This window comes from Mauremys reevesii, linkage group 1 (genome assembly GCF_016161935.1).
Source record: "Mauremys reevesii isolate NIE-2019 linkage group 1, ASM1616193v1, whole genome shotgun sequence".
NCBI lineage: Eukaryota > Metazoa > Chordata > Testudines > Geoemydidae > Mauremys > Mauremys reevesii.
In genome coordinates this window covers 99,215,724-99,240,133 of record NC_052623.1, presented here as the reverse complement: position 1 = coordinate 99,240,133, position 24,410 = coordinate 99,215,724, and the positions used below count along the sequence as shown (strand labels likewise).

Below are 24,410 nucleotides of genomic sequence, written 5' to 3'. Positions count from 1 at the left end.
CTGGGGGTCGTGGCTGTGCGCTCCCGCGGGGCAGCGTTTGGCTCTGTGGGGAGGGAAAGATGCTCCCCACTCAACCGGAGCTCTGCCACCACGCGCACAGCGCTTTTAGAGGCGGGGCTGTGTGCTCCCATGGGGCAGCGTGTCTGGCTCTGCGTGGAGCCTCATGGTAAGGGGTCCAGGGCTGGGGGGGTGGATAAGGGGTGGGGGCAGTCAGAGGATGGGGAGCAGGGTGGGTTGGATGGGGGTGGGATCTCAGGGTGGTGGTGGTTAGGGGCGGGGTCTCTGGAGGGGGCAGTCAGGGAGCAGGGGGTTGGATGGGCCATGGGAGTCCCGGAGTCTGTCAGGGGTGGGGTGGATAGGAGTCAAGGCAGTCAGGGGACCGGGAGCAAGGAAGGTCCTGGGGAGCAGTTGTGGGGGTCTCTGGAGGGTGGTCAGGGGACAAGGAGCTGGGGCGGTTGTATGAGTTGGGAGTTCTGGGGGGGGTTGTCAGGAGGCAGGGGTGTGGAGAGGGGTTGGGGCAGGCAGGGAGCGGGGTGGGGGGTTGGATGGGTTGGGAGTTCTGGGGTCCTGTCAGGGGCGGGAGTGGTTGGATAGGCATGGGAGTTCCGGGGGTCTGGCTGGGGGCGGGGGTGTGGATAAGGGTCGGGGCAGTCAGGGGACAGGTAGGGGGTAGGGTCCAGTGAGGGGACAAGGAGCAAGGAGGTTTAGATAGGGGGTGAGGTCCTGGGGGGCATTTAGGGGGTGGGGTCCCAGGAGGGGGTAGTCAGGAGACAAGGAGCAGGGGGGTTGGGAGTTCTTAGGGGGGCAGTCACCCAGCCCTCTCCCCTGAGCCCTGATCCCCCCACACAGCCCTTTGCCCTGAGCCCCGCACCCCCGCACACCCCCCAGACCCATGCCCTGAGCCCTGTACCTCCCTCATACACACCCAGCCCTCTACTTGACTCCTTCATCCCCCTCCACAACCCTAGCCCTGACTCTGGCACCCCCACCCATACCCAGCCCCCCCCACTGCCCTGACACCTGCACACCCCCACATTCCCAGACTCCCCACACCCCATGCACCCACCACATCCCCATCCCCACCCGGAGCACCAAACGGGAGCTCCTGCACCACTCGCATCAAATGGGAGCTGCCCAGGTAAGTGCCCCACACCTGAACCTCCTGCCCCAACCCTGAGCCCCCTCTCTCATTTTAGCTCCTGGCCCGATCCTTCACCCCCAGCCCTGTGCTCAGTGCACTCCCACCCTCAGCTCAGTGCAGAAAGAGGAAGAGAATGGCCAGAACCAGGGAGAAAATAGGTACCCACTGTATGTGGGGAGGGCCAGGACCCCAGACCGGCAGCGGGCTGAGTGGATCCGGCAGCCGGGATCCCAGCTGGCAGGAGCAGGCGGATGGAACCCCTGAGTGGCAGTGGGCTGAGCTGCTCAGTCCACTGCTGGTCTGGGGTCCCAGCAGCCGGCCCTGCACAGCCTGCTGCTGGTCTGGGGTTCTGGCAGTTGGATCCTTGCCAGCCGGGGTCCCGGCCGCAGGCCTCGTTCAGCTCTCTGCTGGCCTAAGTGAACAGAACCCCAGACCAGCAGCGGGCTGAGCAGGCTGGCAGTGTAAGATCAACATTTTAATTTCATTTTAAATGAAGCTTCTTAAACATTTTGAAAACCTTGTTTATTTTGCAGGATCAAGCCCTTTATCTGGCACTTTATCTTGATAACCAGCCTTCTATGAATCTTGGCCCTGCTGCGTTTCTGGGAAATGAGACATCATTTTAATTAAGCAATTGACAAAGCTGCCAGTATTCTCAGCTGCTGAACCTTGCCAGAATAGAAATCTCTAGGGAAAAGACAAACTAGCAAACTCAATTCCTTTGCATTTCAGTCTCAGTTTCTTTTGTGTATTGATTAATATAGGCACATTTTCCTAACCCCAAACTCTCTCTTAACATAGGAAACTTTGCTGGCTATAACTGTGGTGACTGCAAGTTTGGCTGGACTGGCCCCAGCTGCGATGAAAGAAAGCCACTTCTTGTCCGGAAAAATGTCCATGCCTTGACTGCAGCGGAGAGAGAGCAGTTCTTAGATGCTTTAGACCGTGCAAAGAATACCACTCATCCAGACTATGTGATTACTACACAGCACTGGCTGAGTCTCCTTGGGCCCAATGGAACTGAACCACAAGTTACAAACTGCAGTATTTATAACTACTTTGTGTGGCTTCATTACTACTCAGTCAGGGACACCCTATTAGGTTGGTACTTTTCTTTACTAAGGCATTTGGAATGTAAAGAAGGTGGTAAAAATGCAATCATTGAACAAAGGTAAGTAAGTTGAAAACTGATCAAGTCATGCTGAAAGGAAGGATGGTCCAGTGGTTAGGGTGCTAGGGCTTATCTACACTGGCAAGTTTTGTCACAAAAAACTAGCTTTTGGCGACAAAACAGCGAAAGCGTACACACTGCAAGGTCACTTTTTTCAGGGAAAAAAACAACCTCCTAGTTTTGGTGACAAAAAACTTCCACCCCTGCGAGAGACTTTTGTCTTTCCCCCTCCCTTTATTGTTGACAAATAGCCAGGGTTTTTTTTTTTTAATTTTATTGGCCTCCAGAAAGTATCCCACAATTCCCATGCTGCCGCTCTGGTCAGCGGTTTGAAATCTGCTGCCCTGCAGCCAACCCGCCCCTCCCTCTTGCAAGCCCTGGGAATTTTAAATCTCATTTCTTGTTTGCTGGCTTCCCAGAGGAGCTTCCCAGGTGGCCTACCAGGTGAGTATGGCTGGCTATCACACCAAACGTGCTTCTGCTTGGACCACCGCTGAGTCGTTGGATCTGATCAGTATATGGGGAGAGGAGTCTGTTCAGTCGCAGCTGCGAGTGACCCATAGGGATTGGGACACATATGGGCAAATTTCTTGAGGCTTGTGCGAAAAGGGCTATGACACGCAACAGTGCAGAGCAAAGATAAAGGAGCTGAGGCAGGTGTACCATAAGGTGTGGGAGGCGAACCATCAATCCAGTGGAGCACCTAAGACCTGCTGATTCTATAAGGAGCTGAATGCTATCCTCGGTGGTGACCCCGCCTCCATTGCCGATTGCCCCGTGGATACTTCACATGCAGCAGAAAGAAGGGGGGACATGGAGGCTGAAATTGTGGATGAAGAAGTTGAGCTAGAAGAAGATATGGTGCTCCCAGTGGGGTCGCCCAGTGGGGCAGGCAGCCAGGAACTTTTTTCCACTCCAGAAGTGCTCAATGGGGAGCAGAAAGCAGATGCGACTCTGGGTAAGTTGCTGTGGCTTGTGTAGAGAATCAAAAAGTGGAAGGCAGGTAGTGTTTTCTGTGAGCTAGACATTGCCCTGTGTAGCTAATCTGCATGGCCAAGCAGGGTGTCGATGGACATCGAGACCTGCAGGGAATCCTCCAGAGAGAGGCTCTGGAAAGTTTCTGAGAGGTACTTGTTAATCCTCTGCCGCAGATTCCAAGGGATTGCAGCCTTGTTAGTTCCCCCATTGTAGGAAACTGTACCGTGCCATTTCGCAGTCACTGGAGCTGGGACCAAAGCGGCACATAGCTGAGCTGCATATAGACCGGGGTGGAAGCCGCAACCATTTGGCAGCTGAGCCCTGGTTTCTCTGGTCACCCGCAGCAGCGAGATGTAAGCCAGCAAGTTGGCCACCTATGAAAAAGTGTGGGATAATTTTAGAATGAGTTCCCTGCAAAGCTGCCCTGCAAGCCATGACCTTTTGTCAATACAGACAACCGCCTTCTCCCCACTCCCGAAACTCACCATTATTGGGGTGCTCGCGGAGCTGTGTGCCTGCTTAGAATCTCAGAGAGAAAGTGATTTCTACTAGCAAAATGCCCTTTTTACTAAAATGTTTCAGTCATTTGCTGGAATGTAACAATCCCTCTTCTGTTCAGCACAGACCTTGAAGAACACATCATGCACCCCCGCGGACTGGCTGCGGCAGATAAGAAAAAAACCTCGGCGCAGCAAAGAAGACATGTTCTGCAAGGTGCTGCAGCACGATGAGAGACAGACCAGGGAATGGAAAGAGTGCTGGGAAGCCAAAAGGCAGGACAAAAAAGAGAGTGCTGCTTTTGCTAGGCAAGCGACAGAGCGGATGATAAAAGTTATGGAGAATCAGAGATGCTCAAGCCCTTGATACAGCTGCAGACTGAGCAGATCCGAGTTTGAGCGCCACCGCAGCAGATGCACAATTCTTTGCCAACCCCACCCCCCTCTATGCCCACACATTCCTTTTCATTTCACAGTACTCCTGAGTTTCCCTATCACTCCACCCCCTCTCACAGCTTGCACAATGATAGCTGGAGCTACACACAGTTGTGAGGTTTTACCCTTTTTAACAATAAATAAAGGCTAAGGTATTTAATGGCATAGCATTTTTATTTTGTTTTCTACAAAAGTGTATAGCAATCAATTCACTCCCAGGAACAGGCTTCTAAAGCATTGTGTTGCACGGATCTTGGGCCCCAAAATTGTACGTGAAAGCAACAGAGAAGCAACTCCAAAGCAGACGTGTTACTGCCCCTCATTGTCAAAGTGGTTTCTCAAAGCCTCTCTGATGTTAATAGCAGCCCTCTGGGCTCCTCTGACAGCCCTAGCATCTGGCTGTTCAAACTGTGGAGCCAAGCGCTATGCCTCAGTGCTCCAGATCTGAGCAAACATTTCACCCTTAGATTCACACAGATTATGCAAAGTGCAGCACACGGCTATGACCATGGTAATATTATCCTCTGTATGGTCTAGCCTGCCATTTAAACACCTCCAGCGAGCTTTCAAATGGCCAAAGGCCCATTCGACTACCATGCGGCACCTGCTTAGCCTGTTGTTAAAACGCTCCTTGCTGCTGTCCAGGTGCCCTGTGTAAGGTTTCATGAGCCAGGGCTGTACAGGGTAAGCCAGGTCTCCCAGGATTACTATAGGCATTTCCACATCCCCCACTGTGAACTTGTGACCTGGAAAGAGAGTCCCTGCCTGCAGCTTTCTGTACAGGCCACAGTACCTGAAGATGTGTGCATCATGCACCTTTTCAGATCAGCCTGCACTGATGTCCATGAAACACCCCCGGTGATCCACAAGGGCCTCCAACACCATGGAGAAGTATCCCTTCCTATTGATGTGTTCAGAGGCAAGGTGGTCTGGCGCTAAAATTGGAATGTGGGTGCCATCCATCGCCGTGCCACAGTTAGAGAAACCCATCTCTGCAAAGCCATTCACTATTTCATGCACATTACCCAGAGTCATGATCCTATGCAGCAGGATGCGATTTATTGCCCTGCACACTTGGAGTAATACAACCCCAACAGTGGACTTTCCTACTCCAAATTGATTTGCTACTGACCGGTAGCAGTCTGGATTCGCCAGCTTCCACACAGTGATTGCAACACGCTTCTCTACCGGAAGGGCAGCTCTCAATCTGGTGTCCTTGCGCCACAGGTCGGGGGCCAGCACAGCACATAGCTCCATGAAGGTTGCTTTACGCATCCTAAAGTTCTGTAGCCACTGGTCGTCATCCCACACCTGCATGACAATGCGATCCCACCAATCAGTGCTTGTTTCCCTAGCCCAAAAGCGATGGTCTACCGTAAGCAGCTGCTTTGTGAATGCACAAAGCACTGCTAAGTTGCTGCCATCCTTACCACACTTGGGTACCTGTGATTCATCCTGTGCTAACTTTGCGAGTAACTCTGAGAGTAACTGTGCTGCCATGCGCGATGTCCTCACGACAGCTAACAGTGCATAGGAGAGAAGTGCGGGATCCATCCTCTCTCACTGCAGATTCTGTCGTGCACTACAAAAGAATGACAGTTGGGAAAATGGCGCAAAAGGAAGCCAGAGACCTTTAGAGGGGTGGGACACAAAGCGGTGCATGACGGTACATTTTGCACATCCCAGGATGCACCGCTCTCCGTTTCCGCATTCCCACAACACCTAGCAGTGGATGGTGTCGCCAGGCACTGTGGGATACATACCCACAGTCCATTGCTCTCCCTGTTGACAAAGGTGCCCCAAATGTGGACATGATCTGTCGACACAGGGAGAAAATGTAGACACACTTTGGTGACTTTGCTTTTGTCTTTTTTTCCTTGGCAACATTAGTTTAATCGAAAAAACTCGCCAGTGTAGACAAGCCCCTAGTCTGATATCTGGATTCAAGTCCTTGCTCTGCCATAGATTTCCTCTGTGACCTTGTGTAAGTCGCTTAGTTCCAGATCCTCATAGGTATTTAGGCATCTAACTCCCATTGGCTTAATTAATTTCAGAGGGAGTTAGGCACCTAAACATTTTGGAGGCTCTAGGCCTGTGGTGGGCAACCTGCAGCCCAGGGGCTGCTTGTAGCCCATCAGGGTAATCCTCTGGTGGGCCGCCAGACAGTTTGTTTGCATTTGTACAGCCGCCCGCAGCTCCCAGTAGCTGCGGTTCACTGTTCCCAGCCAATGGGAGCTTCAGGAAGCTGCACTATGTTACCATTGAATAACATAGCGATACCATGTTGTACATACGAGACAATAACTATGATTTATGACACAATGAAGATTAATGAAGGGATTCCTCTCAAATTATAGCTGGTCAAACATGGGAAAAATGTGCAAAATGTTGTCTAACTGCCTCCCTTTTTTGGAATGTGACATTTTGGTGAACATTTTAATCAATTTCAAAATTTTAAAAAATTCCCACCAACCCTTTAAAAATGTTTATATTTCTGATGGATACCATTCTAGCATGAACTCCATTTAATGGAGCTTTACACTCATAAAGCCAGTTATGTTAAGTACTCTTTGGCCTGGTCTACACTAGGGTGGGGGGTCGAACTAAGGTACGCGACTTCAGCTACGTGAATAGCATAGCTGAAGTCGAACTACCTTAGTTCGAACTTCTTACCTGTCCAGACGCTGCGGTATTGAAGTCCACGGCTCCCCCGTCGACTCTGCCACCGCCGTTCACGGTGGTGGAGTTCCGGAGTCGACGGGAGTGCGTTCGGAGTTCGAACTATCGCGTCTAGATTAGACGCGATAGTTCGAACTCCGAGAAGTCGAACACTACCCGTCGACCTGGCCGTAAGTATGGACGTACCCTTTGTCTATTAAACATTAATTGGATGCTGTAGTTCTTACTGTGCCTTCCTTTTTGTAGGACCTGGTCTCCCATTCACGGCTATAGATTTCTCCCACCAAGGACCTGCCTTTGTTACTTGGCATAGGTACCATTTGCTGCTGCTGGAAAGAGATCTCCAGGTTAGCAACATGTTCTATATTGGCACATTCAAAGATGCTTGGATGACTCTTACTATTGTGATTTTCCCATATTACATTGAATCTCTATTATGTCAACACAGAGTTCCCAGGCATAACTGAATGTCTGGGCTACATTCCCTAGACAATGAAATTTCAGGAATGGTCATTCACGAACTCTGTTTTAAAAGTTAATTTAGTGCTCAGGAGGTGCTGATTGGTTTGAAGACTCCAGTCTTCTATTCCCTGTCTCCACACCCCCTTTAAAAGAAAAGAACAGGTATTACAAAAGCAGGTGCAATATAATTTTTTTACATAGCCAGCATGCCTCAGAGTTCATCAGAAGGTGGTTCAGCCTCTACATTTATTCAGGTTATTTCTGTCGTCATGCTGGGCCCCTCTGTGCCCTTGGTCTCTTTGCTGACTCCCAAGAATGTCAGAATCATGACTTTTTGGGCCATCAGCACTTCCAGTAGGAATCAGAACAAGGAACCACTTAACATACGAGGCCATCAGATGGTACAGTGTTTAGTTGAGGTACTGATTTGAATCAGTGACCTAATAGTCTGAAGGAAATTGAAACAGTATTCTGAAAAAACTGCAGTGTGGTTTCAAATATTAAAATATAGATGAGCCAGGTATGAGTAACCTCTCTCTCTTTCTCTTTTTAAAGAATGATTTCTTGCTAATAAGTTTCTTTTCATTATAGAGACTGATTGGCAATGAATCCTTTGCATTGCCCTATTGGAATTTTGCCACAGGTAGAAATGAGTGCGATGTGTGTACAGATCAGCTTTTTGGAGCATCAAGACCAGAAGATCCAAGCCTAATAAGTCAGAATTCAAGGTTCTCACGCTGGGCAATAGTGTGCAATAGGTAATAGAATGTGTAGGGGAAACTAGCATTCTAACTAATGCTTTTTTTCATTAGCCACTAACAGCATGAACTGCTCTTTCAGCTTGCACGAACTGCAAGAAAAAGAACCTAGATTTCCTTGTAAAAATTGTGAAACTTAGTGGATGGGCTAAAGGCGGGTGTCATTCAAGATTTTCTCAGATATAGTCTGCATTTTTATACTGTTTTTTTTTAATTTGATACAGGACTTTACTTAAAGACAGTAATGTTAAGACTGGCTAAGGTGTTAGAAGTGTTTGCCATACTAGAGACTAATTATTTAGAGGAGCAATACTAGTATGTTAGCTCACTTTGCCAACCAAGAAGTCTTGAAAATTCTGTCAATAGGAATTTTTCTGTGTGTTTAATAGTGAACTCATATTAGACTGAAAAATCTGTGCCTCTTCAATTGGACAGGAAAATACCAGACATGAGATTCTAGCCCTATTGCAATCAGTGGGAATTTTTGCATTAACTTCAATGCGGCCAGGATGTCACCTCAGATTTAGAAATAGTTTTTAAAAATGAGATTGAACTGTTTTTTGCAAAATAAGGCTGTGATCTTGCAAATGACTATAGTTAGGCATTTCCTATTTGGAGTCAATGGGGCTTTGTGTGAGTGCAGGGACTCGACTGTGGATTCACATGCAGGATTGGGACCTTAAGATGTACAAGTGGACATTGAGTAAGACAGCAAAATATAATACTCGTGTAGCACTTTTCATCCAAGCTTGGAGCAGCATGAAAGCCTTGGGAGCTGCTCAGCACAGGGGTGAGAGATTCTCCCTAAAAGTGCGGTTGCCACGAGGCCCCACCCTGTCTGTGGCCCTACCCCATCCCCCTTCTCTGGTCCATGAAGCCCTGCCCCATGGCCAAGTTGGAAGCTGGAGCTAGACTGGGGAGCCTGGGCCCCTCCACCTGCCCACAACTGCCCGCATGGCTCTTACTCGACTCTGGCTTCTGGCCTGGCCAGGAGGCGGGGCCTTGGAGGCTGAAGAGTCACCTGAACAGCTGTGAGGAGCTGTGTACCCTCCATCTGCCCTAGGCTTGGGGTGGGGGCGGGGACATGGGCCAGGGACTGACCTCAGGCCCGCCCCTCCCAGGCAGGTGGACGATCCACAGCTCCCCACAGCTGCCTGGGCTCCCTGGACCACTCTTATCCAGCCCGGGCTTCAGCTTCCGGCCTGGCCAGGGAGCGGGGCTTTAGGGGCAGGGAGCCAGGCCCATGGCAAAAAGTGGAAGGGCTATGGTCCCTTGGCACGCCCTGTTCCGACACCCCGGGGTCAGCATTTTTAGAAATCAGGCCACTTATATGAGTACCTAAATATCTACTCTGAAGCCTAACTTTAGGCACTGATTTTTTGAAAATCTTGGCCTTTTCATATAGCTGCTGCCTCATCTTGTCAGTAACATGAAGAATGGTATGGGGTTTTTCCTTGAATACTGAAATTTCTAAACTCTTCCTTCACCAGTGTTACAGGAGAGCAATTTTACTCTTTTATTTCAGTAGTCTGTGAATATGCATTTTAATTTAAAATTAAATAGAATCTTCTGGATTCTTTGCCACTGTCATATGAGACTTGTGCTTCACTTCACATTTCCCATGGGGCACGGGTCACTTGCAGGTTTAAACTAGTGTAAATGGTGAATTCTCTGTAACTTGAAGTCTTTAAACCATGATTTTAGGACTTTAGTAACTCAACCAGAGGTTAGGGGTCTATTGCAGGTTCTGTGGCCTGCAATGTGGAGGAGATCAGACTAGATGATCACAATGGTCCCTTCTGACCCTAAAGTCTCTTCACCTCTTCTATCCCTGGTGTTACAGGACTCCTCACACTAATTGATATACAAACAACACGTGATGCTAGCGGATAACAGCATGCCTGATAAAATAGGATGCAATGCTGTTCATATTCCATCTCTCTCCCCCTAAAAAGGGTGAAGTCTGGAACACCGAATAACTGTTTACCCATCAGCCAGTTCCTGCATTTCCACAGCCCACCACCATCCTTACTGCATTGGTCTGGGCCAAGGGCGCCAAGTGAGACCGTGTCTACTTTAAGGAAATTTGTGCCAGTGTAAAGATGTAGTTACACTGGTGCAACCCCCTGATGTTTACATGCTGCACCCGTGCAAAGCAGAGCTTATATCAGTGCATTACCAGCATCAGCATAACCCTCACTTTGCACAGTGCAGTACTTCTGCATTAGGGGTTTGCACTAGTGTAACTACAGTCTATATAGTCAGGCTGCTGTGATATTTCAGCCCAAACGATTAAATTTGCAGACGTATCTAAGCAACTGAAAATCAACCATAATGGAAGCCCTGCTGTAACTTCAACTGCCATATAGCAGGTGGAAGACAGAGCTTCCTCAGGGCAAGTCTGTGAACTCTGCAAGAGGGGAGAGCCTTGTAAGCTCATCTACTGGAACTTAAATCGCTGGATTTTCCTTTTAACTTCTTGGGAAGAAAACAAGAAAATCAAAATACAAAAACGTATGTACACTTAATGGTAAAGCTATATACTGAAACCTCAAATGACAGGAAATGAGAAAGCTAAGGTTGAACGTGTGACCATAATACTGCCCTCTGTATAATATAGTCTTTAATTACATGATCATACGTGTGTCAAAGAATACAATATCATAGACCATCCTCTAAATCTTAACCACATCCATGTGGCAGCTGGTAATATAGTTCTCATTTTTGATGTACATAGACAATTCTTTTGTCATATTAGCAAAAGACCCAATCCTGCATCTGACTTCATGTGGACAGACACCTGCCCCTGCCTGGAGTACAGTGCAGTTTTATATTAAGTGTTTGGGGCTTTGTGAAGGTGCAGGTATCCACACACATGGAATCCCGTTGCATTTGATATGAATGGGAGTTTTGCCATTGACTTCAATGGGAGAAGAATATTCCCATATCCAATGGCCTGTTGATGGGGCCACCAGTTGGGGTACAGTGTGGAAGAAACAAGCACAAATACTGTCCCAAGCTTGGGTTGAACAGTGAACAAAGAAAGAAGTGGTGCATAATTTCCTTCCCAACTCAAAGTGCTGGGTAGCAGCAGTAAAGACTCTGGCTTATGCTACAATAACTCTCTCCGTCCCTGCCAAATAGCAGGTGGGGAAGTGTAGGAGGGGCTGCTATGACATGGGCCAGCAGTAATTGTTTTTGGTTGGGCAGCTATGCTACATGTCAGCTAAGGAAGCATAATTGCCAGTAAATTAGTGGAACCACTGACATTTAATTAGCCACATTATCCTGTTGAAAGATGTGGCACCCACTTGCTAACATCCATATCAATCTCCTTCATGAGATTTTTAAAGGCGGAAATGTGAAAGTTGGAGCCAGTTCAAAGATGATTCATTTACAAGCAGACTTACAATTCCAGCTCAGATTAGCGGTATGACCATTTGCTTTTCTGGTACAAGACTTCTGTAGCCATCTGAGGTTCTGATCCTGCAAACACTTGCATGTGTGTTTAACATCAGGGTCGTGAGCCGTCCCAGAGGTTTTCATGGGGGACTGAGTGTACAGCGTCTATTGACTCTGTCAGAGTGAACCCCCTCCCCTCCAACATCCTATTCTAATTGTTCCATGCAACTTTGATTTTAATCTAAGCTTGGATGATTACAACCGTCTGGTTACACTGTGTAATGGGACTAATGAAGGGATTCTACGGAGGAACCCACCAGGGAAGTCTGGCGAGCAGCTGCCAACCATGGAAGATATCCAGAACTGCCTGTCACTTCAAGAGTTTGATAATCCTCCTTTTTTCCGGAATTCTAATTTCAGCTTCAGGTTTGTGCCTCAACTCCTATAACTTGCTCAGCCCAACGATAGCCTTTTATACATACATTTGGAGGTAGTGCTGGTCAATAAGAGGTTACTTAACTCTTGTCTTATCGCACACACAGGAATGCCCTGGAAGGGTTTGGTAAACCAGATGGAACTTTTGTCTCCCCAGTGGTGAGCCTGCATAACTTGGTTCACGCTTTCCTGAATGGAACCAGTGCTTCCCCTCATGCTGCAGCCAATGATCCAATTTTTGTGGTATGTCATTTTCCTAATGTAATTGCAACTGAATATACCTCTGCTGTGTTAATTTAGATGGACTATATGGGCCAATGGTGTTCAAATAACCCAGTCACTGTCCAACATTAAACAGTCTTAAACAAGGCCTGGGGTTTGGCATACAGAGATCCCAATATACTTTGGCCCATGGCAAATAAACCATTAAAAATCCTTCTAACCTTTTATTAAAGATACAGAAAAGAAGGAAAACAGTGATAGCCTTTGAAATGTTAAGTATTAAGTAAACCTCTAATTTTAAAAGCAGCAAAGAGTCCTGTGGCACCTTATAGACTAACAGACGTATTGGAGCATGAGCTTTCGTGGGTGAATACCCACTTCGTCGGATGCATGTCATCCAACGAAGTGGGTATTCACCCACAAAAGCTCATGCTCCAACACGTCTGTTAGTCTATAAGGTGCCACAAGACTCTTTGCTGCTTTTACAGATCCAGACTAACACGGCTACCCCTCTGATACTCTAATTTTAACAATGTCCCTTGTTCCTTTGCACTGTTAGCTGGAGTGAGTTTTCAGAAGGAAACCCCACCCGTGCCTGTTAGATGTTATCAAAGATGGTAATAATGGTCTTTTTGGGGAAAAGAGAAGAAGTTAGTTGAAATGGGCTAGAGATGTTGTGTTGCTGCTGTTGCTAAAGTCTGATCCAGTTTCATCCCAGATGGTTTTGGGATTCAGCTGGAGCCATAGAGGTGGTAGTGTCATCTAGATCCCCCTCTCTGGCCTGGACATCTCTGAGGATTAGGAGGATGAAGGCTAAGTGCCCCAGAGATGGTGGGGGTGGCAACCATGATGATGAAGCTTTGCTCCAATAGCCAATTTTTCTCCCTAAAGTCTATTTCTTTAAGGACCTATCAAGAGAATGGTGGGTAGAATAGCTCATCCCCTCATTACTATGTCCACCAATTAAGTCTAGTTTATGACACACAAATGTTGGTTCATTGATTTTTGGTCCCACACTTTACCTGTTTGCCAAGCATGACCGCCCTTGATTAGATCAGTAGGTCATTTTGTTTTGACTAATCCAGTCTTTCTGTCACACTTTTGCATCTTGTCCCATCAACATTTATTGTTACAGGTTATGGTGCCATCTTATGAACTTATACTCACGTTTTACAGCTGAACTCACAATTAGGGTAAATTTGAAGGCCCAATTGTCACAACACCTCTAAGGCAGTTTTCTCACCAAGAATTTGGAGGATAGAAGTGAAGGCTAAAAATGACTACTTCAAATACAAAATAAAAGTTTCTCCTCTTGTATTTTATATTGCCACCTCTACTAGTAGTTAAATAAAGTGGGAAGAATTGTCAAGACAGTTAGTGCAATCCAAAGTCATAGAATCATAGAAGATTAGGGTTGGAAGAGACCTCAAGAGGTTATCTAGTCCAATCCCCTGCTCAAAGCAGGACTAACACAACTAAATCATCCCAGCCAGGGCTTTGTCAAGCCAGGCCTTAAAAACCTCTAAGGATGGAGATTCCACCACCTCCCTAGGTAACCCATTCTAGTGCTTCACCACACTCCTAGTGAAATAGTGTTTCCTAATATCCGACCTAGACCTCCCACACTGCAACTTGAGACCATTGCTTCTTGTTCTGTCATCTGCCACCACTGAGAACAGCCAAGCTCCATCCTCTTCGGAAAACCCCTTCAAGTAGTTGAAGGCTGCTATCAAATTCCCCCTCACTCTTCTCTTCTGCAGACTAAATAACCCCAGTTCCCTCAGCCTCTCCTCGTGAGTCATGTGCCCCAACCCCCTAATCATTTTTGTTGTCCTCTGCTGGATTCTCTCCAATTTGCCTACATCCTTTCTGTAGTGGGGGGACCAAAACTGGACACAATATTCCAGGTGTGGCCTCACCAGTGCCGAATAGAGGGGAATAATCACTTCCCTTGATCTGCTGGCAGTGCTCCTACTAATACAGCCCAATATGCCTTTGGCCTTCTTGGCAACAAGGGCACACTGCTGACTCATATCCAGCTTCTGTCCACAGTTATCCGCAGCTCCTTTTCTGCAGGCCTGCTAAGTCATCTTTTAGGGAAGAACAGCAGCCATTCAAAGTGGAAAAGCGACTGGTCTGACACAGCTTGAATTTTAATTTTACATTTAGCTCATCTTATTCCTGCCAATATCTCAGCAGAAGGAGATTTTGAGCGTAGGACTGTATATTTTAGGATATGAAGCCCAGATCCACACCTAACTTTCACTGAAATCAGATTTAGCCTGGCTTTGTGTCAGTAGTTTATTTGTTTATTTAAAACTCAGCTCACTGGGATAGGCTGAGGAGCTACATCTCATTTTCGGAGTGTTCTGGGGGATAAAAATCATATAATTTTACTGGTACTTCAGTACAACACAGAACTCTAAAAATGAAGCAGACAGCAGTGAGCAAATGTAATTTCAGTAGCGGAGCCTGTTACACATTTCGGTCTTCACACAGCTACTTGCCAAATTAACTGAAAAGCTTTTTAACATTACATGTTTCTAGAGCTGGCTGCCTTTGGTAGATGAAGTCATAATTATTGTGTGTAGGTATTAGCCCAAATGACCATGTAGTAGCTCTCCAATTTATTTCCTTCAGAGTTTTTATATCCCTCAGTGACATTCACGTCTTACTCCTAAGCCTCTTTTTGAAAACACATTTAGATTTTTAATGCACAAGGGTCAGCAGTGAGCTGTGATTGCTAGTTCAGATACCAGCTGAAATGAGATGCCTGCTGGGTAGCTGTGTTTTAAAATAAAAGAAACACAATTTTAAAAAATTGAAACAGGAAAAATCTTTATTTCATGATATCATTATTTTATACAGTGGCTTACTTTTCATCAGGTGGTTTGTGGCTCAAAGTTTTCTAGTGTGGATATTGAAGACAATAGTTACACCAGTAATGAATTTGGCCCCCTGTCTTGGTACTGGATAGTTGTCCGAAATGGATTTAGCTACAACTTTTTCTAGCAGGTGCTTTGTAGTACGAACAGCACAATTCTGGAAAACTCTGGACCAAATCCAGGGGTGCTGTGGCATGGTGTAAATGGTCTGTTATCAGGTGGATGGAAAGGAGTTTAATTTGGTGTGGTATGTTGTATACAGTAAGGGGAGTGGAAGAGAATGGTTTATATACAAGAGTTAGACCCTGGTCCTGCAATCTCAGGGTGACCTCAGAGGAGCTTCATGTGAGCAAAAGGACCTGCCCTCTCCAATCCACTTGCGAGATCAGAATCTTAAATTCATGAGGAGAGGCAAAATGGAGGGGGAGAGGCTCCATCCTATTTTATATGGTATATGACTTATATGGTGATGAGGGATATTTGTACAAAAATGGTGAACCTTATTATGGTATTTGGATGCTATCTGCACCCTTACGCTGCTTGTAACATTGTAAAGACTAAAGAGCAGCAAGGATATTCTTTTCAGCAGGGATTGTGCTCCTCTCTGTTTGGAAAGCACCGAGTACCTTTTGGGCCTTATCACAGGCCAAAAAATATTTTTCTTCAATGTTGTTTTTAAAATTGTCGCACCATCCCAACCCTCTGGCCACTTTTTTCAGATATTTAAAATATATAGGTGCCGATTCCCTGGGTACTTTGGGGCTGGAGCAGCGACTGCTCAGCACCCACTGTTAGTGCCATGGGTCAGAGCCTCCCCCTCCCACCCAGCCCTCCCGCCCACAGTGGATCAGCTGTTCTGCGGCATGGAGGAGGTGCTGGGGGGGAGGGGAAGAGCGGGGGCAGGAAGAGGCAGGGGAGGGAGCAGAAAGAGGTGGGCAGGGGCAAGGGCAGGAGCAGGGGGCTGGAAGAGGTGGGGTGGGGGCAGGGGTGGGGGATTGAAGGAAGGAGTGGAGTGGGGGCCAGGCCTGGGTGGAGTGGGGGTTGAGCTTCTCCTGGCGACTCAGTAAATTGGCGCCTGTGACAAAATCAATGAACTCCTTCCCACCCCATGTTGCTTAACCCAACCCACCACAGAAGCCTACGATAGTAGATGAGGCTTGCAGGTTCTTTTGGACCAACAAGAGGAATGAGTTCCAGAATCAAAGAGCTTATTGGAAAATGTGCTGCCATTCCCTGTCCTTCTAATCTAAACTGTGGCAGAGGGGATAGAGACTGCATCTCACCCATTTTGGTCCTAAACCACTTGGGGCTTTATAAACCAAACCCAACATCTTACACATCACTGGACAATGGCAAAGAAGCACTAGTGCAACATTCTCTCAGCATGAAGCACGGCTCAGTGAGTGGGGAATCGCATTCTGAACTAGTTTAAGGTTTTGAATGATAAAGGGTAACCCCATACAGATCACAGTACAATAGTTTAACCTTGAGAAGACGCAAGCGTGGAAAACTGTAGCAAGGTCTTCATCTGTAAGAGAAGGTTACACTCTTCTCACCAGAGGCTCGATTCACACAGAAACTTAGGAGTGGTGACACTTAGGTGCCTAGAAAATCACTGGGATTCACAAAGCCTGAGTTTGGCATCGAGGCTCCCTATACAATGAATGGGGTTCACAACAGCCAGCATGCTAAGTGGCTCCTCACGTAAGCTAGTCACTGGGCGATGGGTGTGTGCTAAGGGGTGTGTGCTAAGCCCTGCCCTCTCTCAGAGATAGGTGCCCAAGTCTGGGGTGCAGGAAGGCAGCTCTCTCTGCTTAGTATTCTCAGCTGCAAATCCTCTCTTGGCATTAGGTGACTACACCATTTTAGCAAGAAGCAGGGGTGGGAGGAGAAGCAGGAGCTCCCTCATAACTTTCAACCCAGTGGTGAGGGTACTCACCTGGGATGTGGGACACCCCTCTCCCCAGTTAAAGTCTCCTCTTCATGTGAGGGGAGAAGGCATTTCAACAAGGATCTGTTACCTCACAGGTGAGTGCACTAGCCACTGGGCTGTGGGATATTCTGATGTGAGGCTCCCCAAGTCTCTCCTGTTGATGCTTTGGATAACTAATTTTAAAAAGTTACTACAGCAGGGGGCTGGAACCTGGGCCTCCCAGGTGAGTGTGCTAATCACCAGCCTACAGAGTCATTCTCCCACTTGCTCTTTCTGTCCTAATTTGAAGCTGTTCCACTGTGGATAAATAATGGAAGAATCATGGGGCCAGCAAGTGAGAGAGAGCGAGCAAGTGTGAGAAGGACTCTGTTGCCAATTGGCTATAACACTCACCTGGGAGACCCAGGATCCAGGCCCCCTGCTCCCATTGCTCTTTCATGATTTAGCCAAAGTAGAGCAGCTTCAAAAGGAGAAGGCTGAGGGAGATTCCCATCAGAATATCCCATCGCTCAGTAGTTACAGCACTTCCTGAGAGGAGGCAGAGGCGAGGTCAAATCCCTGTTCCCCTCAGGTGAAGTGGGGACACCCCAGATTAATACCCTAACCACTGGGCTAAAAGTTAAGAGGGAAGGTCTCCTCCTCCACAGGGCCCTGGTCTAATAGGTGAGCTCTGAGCATGCTTACTTGCTTGGGATCTGCAGGCAAAATAGGTGGATGAATTAATCTGCCCCGGTTACTGCACCATCTGGGGCTTAGGCAGGCCTTCTCAGAGGTCCAGAGAGGCCCGGGTCACTTCCAGCTTTGAGGCCCCTAGCCACAATAAAAATAAAAAATGACCACACATGAAAACAAAATAAGGCACCAAAAAAAGAGTGAGACATAATTTGAATACTTTTTTATTTAACAAATGCTTTTCTGGTCCAATAGGGATGCACATAAAAACGAGTTGTCAAACTTATCAAATGCCAAAAAATTAACAAGTGTCTAAATCTGAGGCCCCCTTTGAGCTTGAGGCCCAGGCCAAATGGCCTTCCTGCTCTCTCCCGATTGGCCCTGGGCTTAGGCATGTACTAGTGTGGGGTTGCAGTGCATGTGCTCAGAGCCAGAACCATGGTGTTTAAGGAACTTTAATTACAAAAATAGGGGTGCTTGCAGACTTTGGGGGCAGCCGAGTCAGGCCTTTGTGAATTCCAGTGAGGCCTAATTCTGGGACACCTAAGTCCTTTTGTGAATCTAGTCCAAAGAGTCTTGCTACCGTTGCTATCTGAGCAGCCGGAACAGCCAAGGATGAAGTACTTCTCTATAGCTAGCTCGGCTTAAGGAACATGAGAATTGTCATTATGTTGAAAAGGACTGGATGTTGTAAACGTTTCTATAAACTTTGTTCTAAACCCCTCTTCCTCCCTGCTATATGTCCATTTTGAGAGTCTCTCTTTCTCTGGAGTGTATGGGCTCCCTCTGGTGGCAAACCAAAAACTTACTCTCTGAAGAAATACTTGCATTTGAAAGGCTGAGTTCAGCCCGTTTTAACCCAAAGTCATAAATTCCTAGGCCAAGCTTTGCAAAAGTGAGTGCCTAGATTTAAGGTTTTTTAGGCACCTAAATAAGTGGTCTGATTTTCAAATGTGCTGAGCACCCAGAGAGAAAATTAGTGAGGAGGGAAAACAGGAAAAGCGAATGGAAAACTATGTATTTCAAAAATTGCAGTGTAGAGAAAATAGCTCACATTAAACAATACTGGAAAACGCTTTTTTTCTCTGTAAGCTCCTAAATCTTTTGTACCATAGCTGAAGTGTTTTGAACTTGGCATTATCGATTTGACAGACCACTTTCCAGATCTTCTTCTTGCCCACATACAGAGATTACCTTAGCTCTTTTCCAGGTCATCGGGACCTTCTGTTTCCAGAGAATTTTTTTAAAAGTGCAGAACAATTTGTTTTTGTGTCTTTGCTGCTTCGGAGTTCTGGGAGGGTTAGTAATGCTAATTGGAAGACTGTTTCCTGAAGACTAAAGCCAAAAGAGTGAGGACTCCTATGGCCAAATTCAGAAGCGAGTTTAAGTTGAGAAAGAGAATAAGTTGATGTAGTTGACACCCTCACTGGCCCCTAAAACGTGTATGTTACACCCACTTAGATTTCATAGAGACTCTCCTAGACTTGGTTTTTAACTCATATCCATTTACCAAGGTGTAACTGGCACCCTCCACCCTTTACACATCGCCTCAGAATTTGGTCCACTTAGTATGAGTCTCCGCAAGCCTAGGAGTACGTCTACATTTGAGCTGAAAGGTGCGATTCCCAGCTTGTGGAGACATATCCATGCTAGCGCTACTTGAGCTAGTGCCTAGAAGTAGCAGCGTGGCTGCCATAACACAGCTGGCAGCTCAGGGTATCTGCCTGACTATGTACGCAGGGGGCCGGGTGGGATTATACTTGGAGTGGCCAGGCTGAGCTGCCACCTGTGCCACTGCAGATACATTTTGAAATGCAGAGCTAGCTCGGATATGTCGGCATGAGCTGGGAATCACACCTTCCAGACGCACCCTAAGAAAGTCCAGTTTGGTGTAACGCAGACTTCCAGGGTCAGAGGGAGCAGTGTAGCAAGAAACACGCCTGAGTAGAATAAAACGGCCCCCATTCTACTTCAATTGACATCTTGGTAACACCTTTTACTGGCTCCATGGCATGTAAACTAGACCAACGTAGCTTCCCTGCCCTTACCAGTGAAAGGCTGATCCAATGGGCTGGAAAGTCTGGCCCTCATTTCTCTTAATTCTTTGTCTTAGATTAGGGCTCAATTTTAAACTGTTTTATGAGCCCATGTAGGGGAATATACATCCCCTACTCAATGCATGGGCTACTTGCATTGCAGGTTACATTATATGGTGCTAACAGTTGCCACCAGGTTGCTACTCTACAGCCAGCACAGGTGGGCAGGGAGTGGGCTGGCATGGTGAGGGAGCCAGCAGAACCAAGGCTCTGCTTTCTCAGTACACTGGTCAACACGTCTGACCCACCACCTTGGGAAACGTTGGTGCACGAGGAGAAGGAATGGCCAAGCTTCCTTCCCCGGTGGGACTGAATTGTGACACTTGGCGAGTCATATCTTGGGCCTTGCTGGGCTCCCAAGGCAGTGCAGCAAAGTGAACAGCAGATGACAAGGGGCCAATCCAGCTTCTAGGGAGTTCAGCACTCTTCAGTGAGCCAGCGTCCGCATGCCTAATTTGTAATATCTACTGCTATTTCCTACTTCCAAACTGATCCTGTCCTGGGATTTTTTTAAAAGCACAAAATGTTGGAAGCTGTTGGAACCAGAAAGGTATTTATGTGTGTGTGTAATTGAATTGACAGGTCCTTCATTCTTTTACGGATGCCATCTTTGATGAGTGGATGAAACAATTTAACCCCTCTGCCAGTGCTTGGCCTCTGGAGCTGGCCCCTATTGGGCACAACAGGATGTTCAACATGGTCCCTTTCTTCCCTCCTGTGACCAACGCTCAACTCTTTCTAGCTGCAGAACAACTTGGCTACAGCTATGCCATTGACCTGCCAGGTAACTAACAGAAGTGCTAAAGAAATTGCAGAGTAAGAGACCGGGCCACTCAACTTTTCACATAAAGGTCTTCAGATAACTGAGTATTAAGAGCAACATTTTCATAAGCACCTAAGTCACATTTTTCAAAAAGGGCTTAGGGAACCAAGGTGCCCAAGTCTCACTGAAAGTCAGTGTAGGGAGAAGATGGCAGTAACTGACATCAGGAATACATAGGGTAAAATTGTCAGAAATGCATAAGTGACTTAGAAGCCTAAGTCCCCATTTTCAAAAGAGTCGTAGGCACTTAAGGAGCTTACTTTTGAAAATGAGACTTAGGGTACGGCTACACTGCAAAAAAATCAACCCCCCAAAAACAAGAGCAGCAAGTCTCAGAGCATGGGTCAGGCTCACACTGTAGGGGATAAAACTAGCAGTGTAGCTATTCGGGCTTAGACTGGAGCCCAGATTCTGAAATGAAGGGAGCTGGGAGGGTCTTAGAGGCTGGACTCCAGCCTGAGCCCCAATATCTACACTGCTATTTTTCAGCCCCACGGCAGAGCCCTACAAGGCCGAGTCAGGTGACTTGGGTTCTGCAACTTGCTGCTGCAGGTCTTTTTCTGCTGTATAGACGTACCCTTCGGCTTCTAAATCACTGAGATGCTTCTGAATATTTTACCCAAAATAATCTTCTGAAAGGGACAGTGAAAAGACCAAGTAAAGATGTTCTGCCATGTGGGGGTGGGATGGACAGATTGATAAGAACATATTGTGTTCTAGCACTTCACACTAGTGAGTATTGCTGAGATCATTCATTTTTCCTTATTTATCTCAGAGCTATCTAAATAAATAAAATCCTGGCCTGAAACTTGCCAACTGTGCATCGCGAGGCTTTTTAACTCTGTGCTCCTGTCCCTCTTTCCATTGTCCCTCCTGTCTCATTCCCTTTATTTGTTACACTCCCTTCTTGTATCTAGTCTTCAATTAGATAAATGCTTGCAGCAAGGACTGTGTTTTATTGTATGTTTGCACGTTGCCTACACAATGGGGCCCTGACCCTGACTGTGGCCTTTGGTTGCTACGGCAATACCAGTAATAATAGTCCTACTGTTGTTAAAGCAGAGTCTAGTATTTGCTCCTCCTCCTTTGTGAATTTACAAGCAAAATTATTTCCATTCTATAGCTCAGACGTTGTTTCTGTATTTACAGATTCACTTGAAGAAACACATGCTTGGGCTATTACGGTTGGATCCGCTATTGGAGGAGCACTGATAGCTCTAGTTGTACCAGTTATGTTGCTTGCGCTCTTTCAGCACAGAAGATACAAGAAAGGTTTTGAACCACTGCTGAATGCAAGATTCAGCAAAAAAAATTATACAGAGGAGGCCTAGTGCTGTAGCATTGCGTCATCAGATTTACCTGTAGGAAACTAACCTGATTAGTTGTTCAACTCTTAGCCAAGTGCTGAACTAACAGCTTGACCCACATTCCTTTGCTAGACAGCTAGCTACATTGTTCTCACCTCAGTGGCCCTGTACTTTTCCTGTCATTTGGGACATCAGTCTCATGTCTTCAGACATTTTGAAACAACATATGAGGTACATGTGCAGCCTAAGACAGGACAGAGTTTTCCTTTTGCCAAAGATTGATTGTAGTTTGTGATGCCCAGGTTTGGGTCACGTCATCTGAGAATCCTGAAGCCCGAAAAAAGAAAAACAAGGACAAATGCAAATCTTTTTCCTAAACGTGTTTCTAAACTAACAATACTGTGATAGGCAGAATTTCACTGACTATATATCTTTGGATAGTAGATTATATACAGGGATAAAACAATATTGCAAGTAAGTGATGTTGCTTTAAAAAAAGTACTCAAATATTCCACATACGATTCCTCAAATGCTCTTCTGGGGGTGTGGCTGGATGGAATATTGTAAGGAATATGCGGGAACAGTTTAAGCCACAGAATTGGCCCTTAATTTAAATTGCATAAGAAATAAAATAAACACCAGGAAACTCCCTAATTCAAATTCCCCATGTCAAAGTAAGTAATGAATGAGCAGGAATTAATTTCTAACTAAACAGATACACCAGGGCCCTGTGGCAGAGCCTGAATCCTGCCCCTGCCCTTCTGCACATGGAAACTTCTCAGACTATACTGAGAGGAAAGAGGTGAGTCGGGGGGTCAGACACAGCTGAAGTGGTTGAGGATTTCAGGAAATTGTCAGGAGATGGCAGTGTTGTGAGTACCAGAGAAGCAGAGATGAATGTGTGTTTGTGTATGGAGGGCAGAAATTAGATCATAGATATGTAGGACCCCATGTGGTCCTTTCCAAATGGCCTCACAAAACCTTTAAGGCCAATCCCAGCAGACAGAGGCGACACCTGGGGGTGAGGTGGGAATGCAGGATTCCTCCCCCCAGATTTGCTGCTTAGCTTTTACTGAGCATGCTAACTAGGGTTGCCAACTTTCTAATTGCACAAAACTGAACACACTTTTCTCCACCCTGCCCCGTCCTTTCCCTGAGGCCCCACCCCTGCGCCACTCTACCTCCTCCCTGTCGCTCACTCTCCCCCATCCTCACTCACTTGCTCATTTTTACCAGGCTGGAGCAGGGAACTGGGGTGAGGGCTCCGACTGGGGGTGCGGGCTCTGGGATGGGACCAGAAATGAGTGGTTCAGGGTGTGGGAGGGGGTTCTGAGCTGGGACAGGGGGTTGGTGAGTGGGAGGGGGTTCGGGGTGCGGGCTCTGGGTGGTGCTTACCTCAGGTGGCTCCATGGAAGCGGCGACATGTCCCTCAGCTCCGAGGCGGAGGCAAAGCCAGGCAGCTCTGTGCAGTGCACACTGCTTCTGCCCACAGGCACCACCCCTCCAGCTCCAATTGGCCATGGTTCCTGGCCAATGGACGCTGTGGAGCCGGCGCTCGGGGTGAGGGCAGTGCATGGAGCCACCCCTGCTGTGCCTCTGCCTAGGAACCAAGGGACATGTCATCACTTCCGAGGAGCTGAGGTAGGGAGCCTGCCTTAGCCCTACTGCGCCGCCAACCGGACTTTTAACGGTCTGGTCAGCAGTGCTGACCGAAGCCACCGGGGTCCCTTTTCAGTCAAAAACTGGACATCTGGCAACCCTAATGCTCACATGGACTGAACATGCTCAGGTTTCAGAGTAGCAGCCATATTAGTCTGTATCCGCAAAAAGAACAGGATTTCTTTGTTAGTCTTTAAGATGCCACAAGTACTCCTGTTCTTTTTGAACATGCTCAGTTACACTGCTGAACCTGGCTGCCCTCACTCTGCCCCCTGCCCCCCTGTCCCCCATTGGCAGACATAGGTCCTCTCTACGGACAGCAGTAGAGAGCAAAAATCATTTTCAGTCATTTGCTCTAGCTACCTCTTACTCAGGGGTGAAAGTAATTTACAGGACTTATCAGTACTGCTGGAGTCCTAAGGGGGGCGTGGCCTCATCCGGAAGAGGCGTGGCTTCTCAAGATTTAAAGGCCCTGGGGAACCAGCTGTGGCTGGAAGACCCAGAGCCTTTAAATCAACCAGGGGCTCCCAGCTGCAGAGGTGGCTGGGAGACCCCCGGGCCTCAGGGGCAAATTAAAGGGCCCGGGGCTCTGGCCGCCAGGGGGAACCCCGAGCTTTGCGGGGCTGGTGCAGGGATTTAAAGGGCCCAGAGCTCCTGCCACTGAGAGAAGCCCGGAGCCCTTTAAATCCTGGCCCCAGCCCGGCCACCAGAGCCGCCCTGGTGTAGCAGTGTAGCTATGTAGGCTGGGATTCAAAGGGCTCTGGGCTGCTGCAGCCGCAGGGAGCTCTAAGCCCTTTAAATCCCGGCCCCAGCCCAGCCGCCAGAGCCACAGCCGGGATTTAAAGGGCTCTGGGC

At 47.4% G+C, this 24,410-nt stretch overlaps 1 protein-coding gene across 1 annotated transcript in view; it reads left to right on the top strand.

The window, feature by feature from the left end:
- DCT (dopachrome tautomerase) overlaps positions 1-23,085 on the top strand; it is a 34,313-nt gene extending 11,228 nt beyond the window's left edge. Inside the window, exons 2-8 of the mRNA XM_039491636.1 lie at positions 1,943-2,242; positions 7,148-7,248; positions 7,955-8,121; positions 11,770-11,949; positions 12,066-12,201; positions 20,349-20,550; positions 21,739-23,085. Of these exons, the coding sequence (XP_039347570.1) occupies positions 1,943-2,242; positions 7,148-7,248; positions 7,955-8,121; positions 11,770-11,949; positions 12,066-12,201; positions 20,349-20,550; positions 21,739-21,920 (1,268 nt within the window). The 3' untranslated portion in view covers positions 21,921-23,085. The remainder of the gene's footprint in view (positions 1-1,942; positions 2,243-7,147; positions 7,249-7,954; positions 8,122-11,769; positions 11,950-12,065; positions 12,202-20,348; positions 20,551-21,738) is intronic.
- The last annotated feature ends 1,325 nt before the right edge of the window (positions 23,086-24,410 follow it).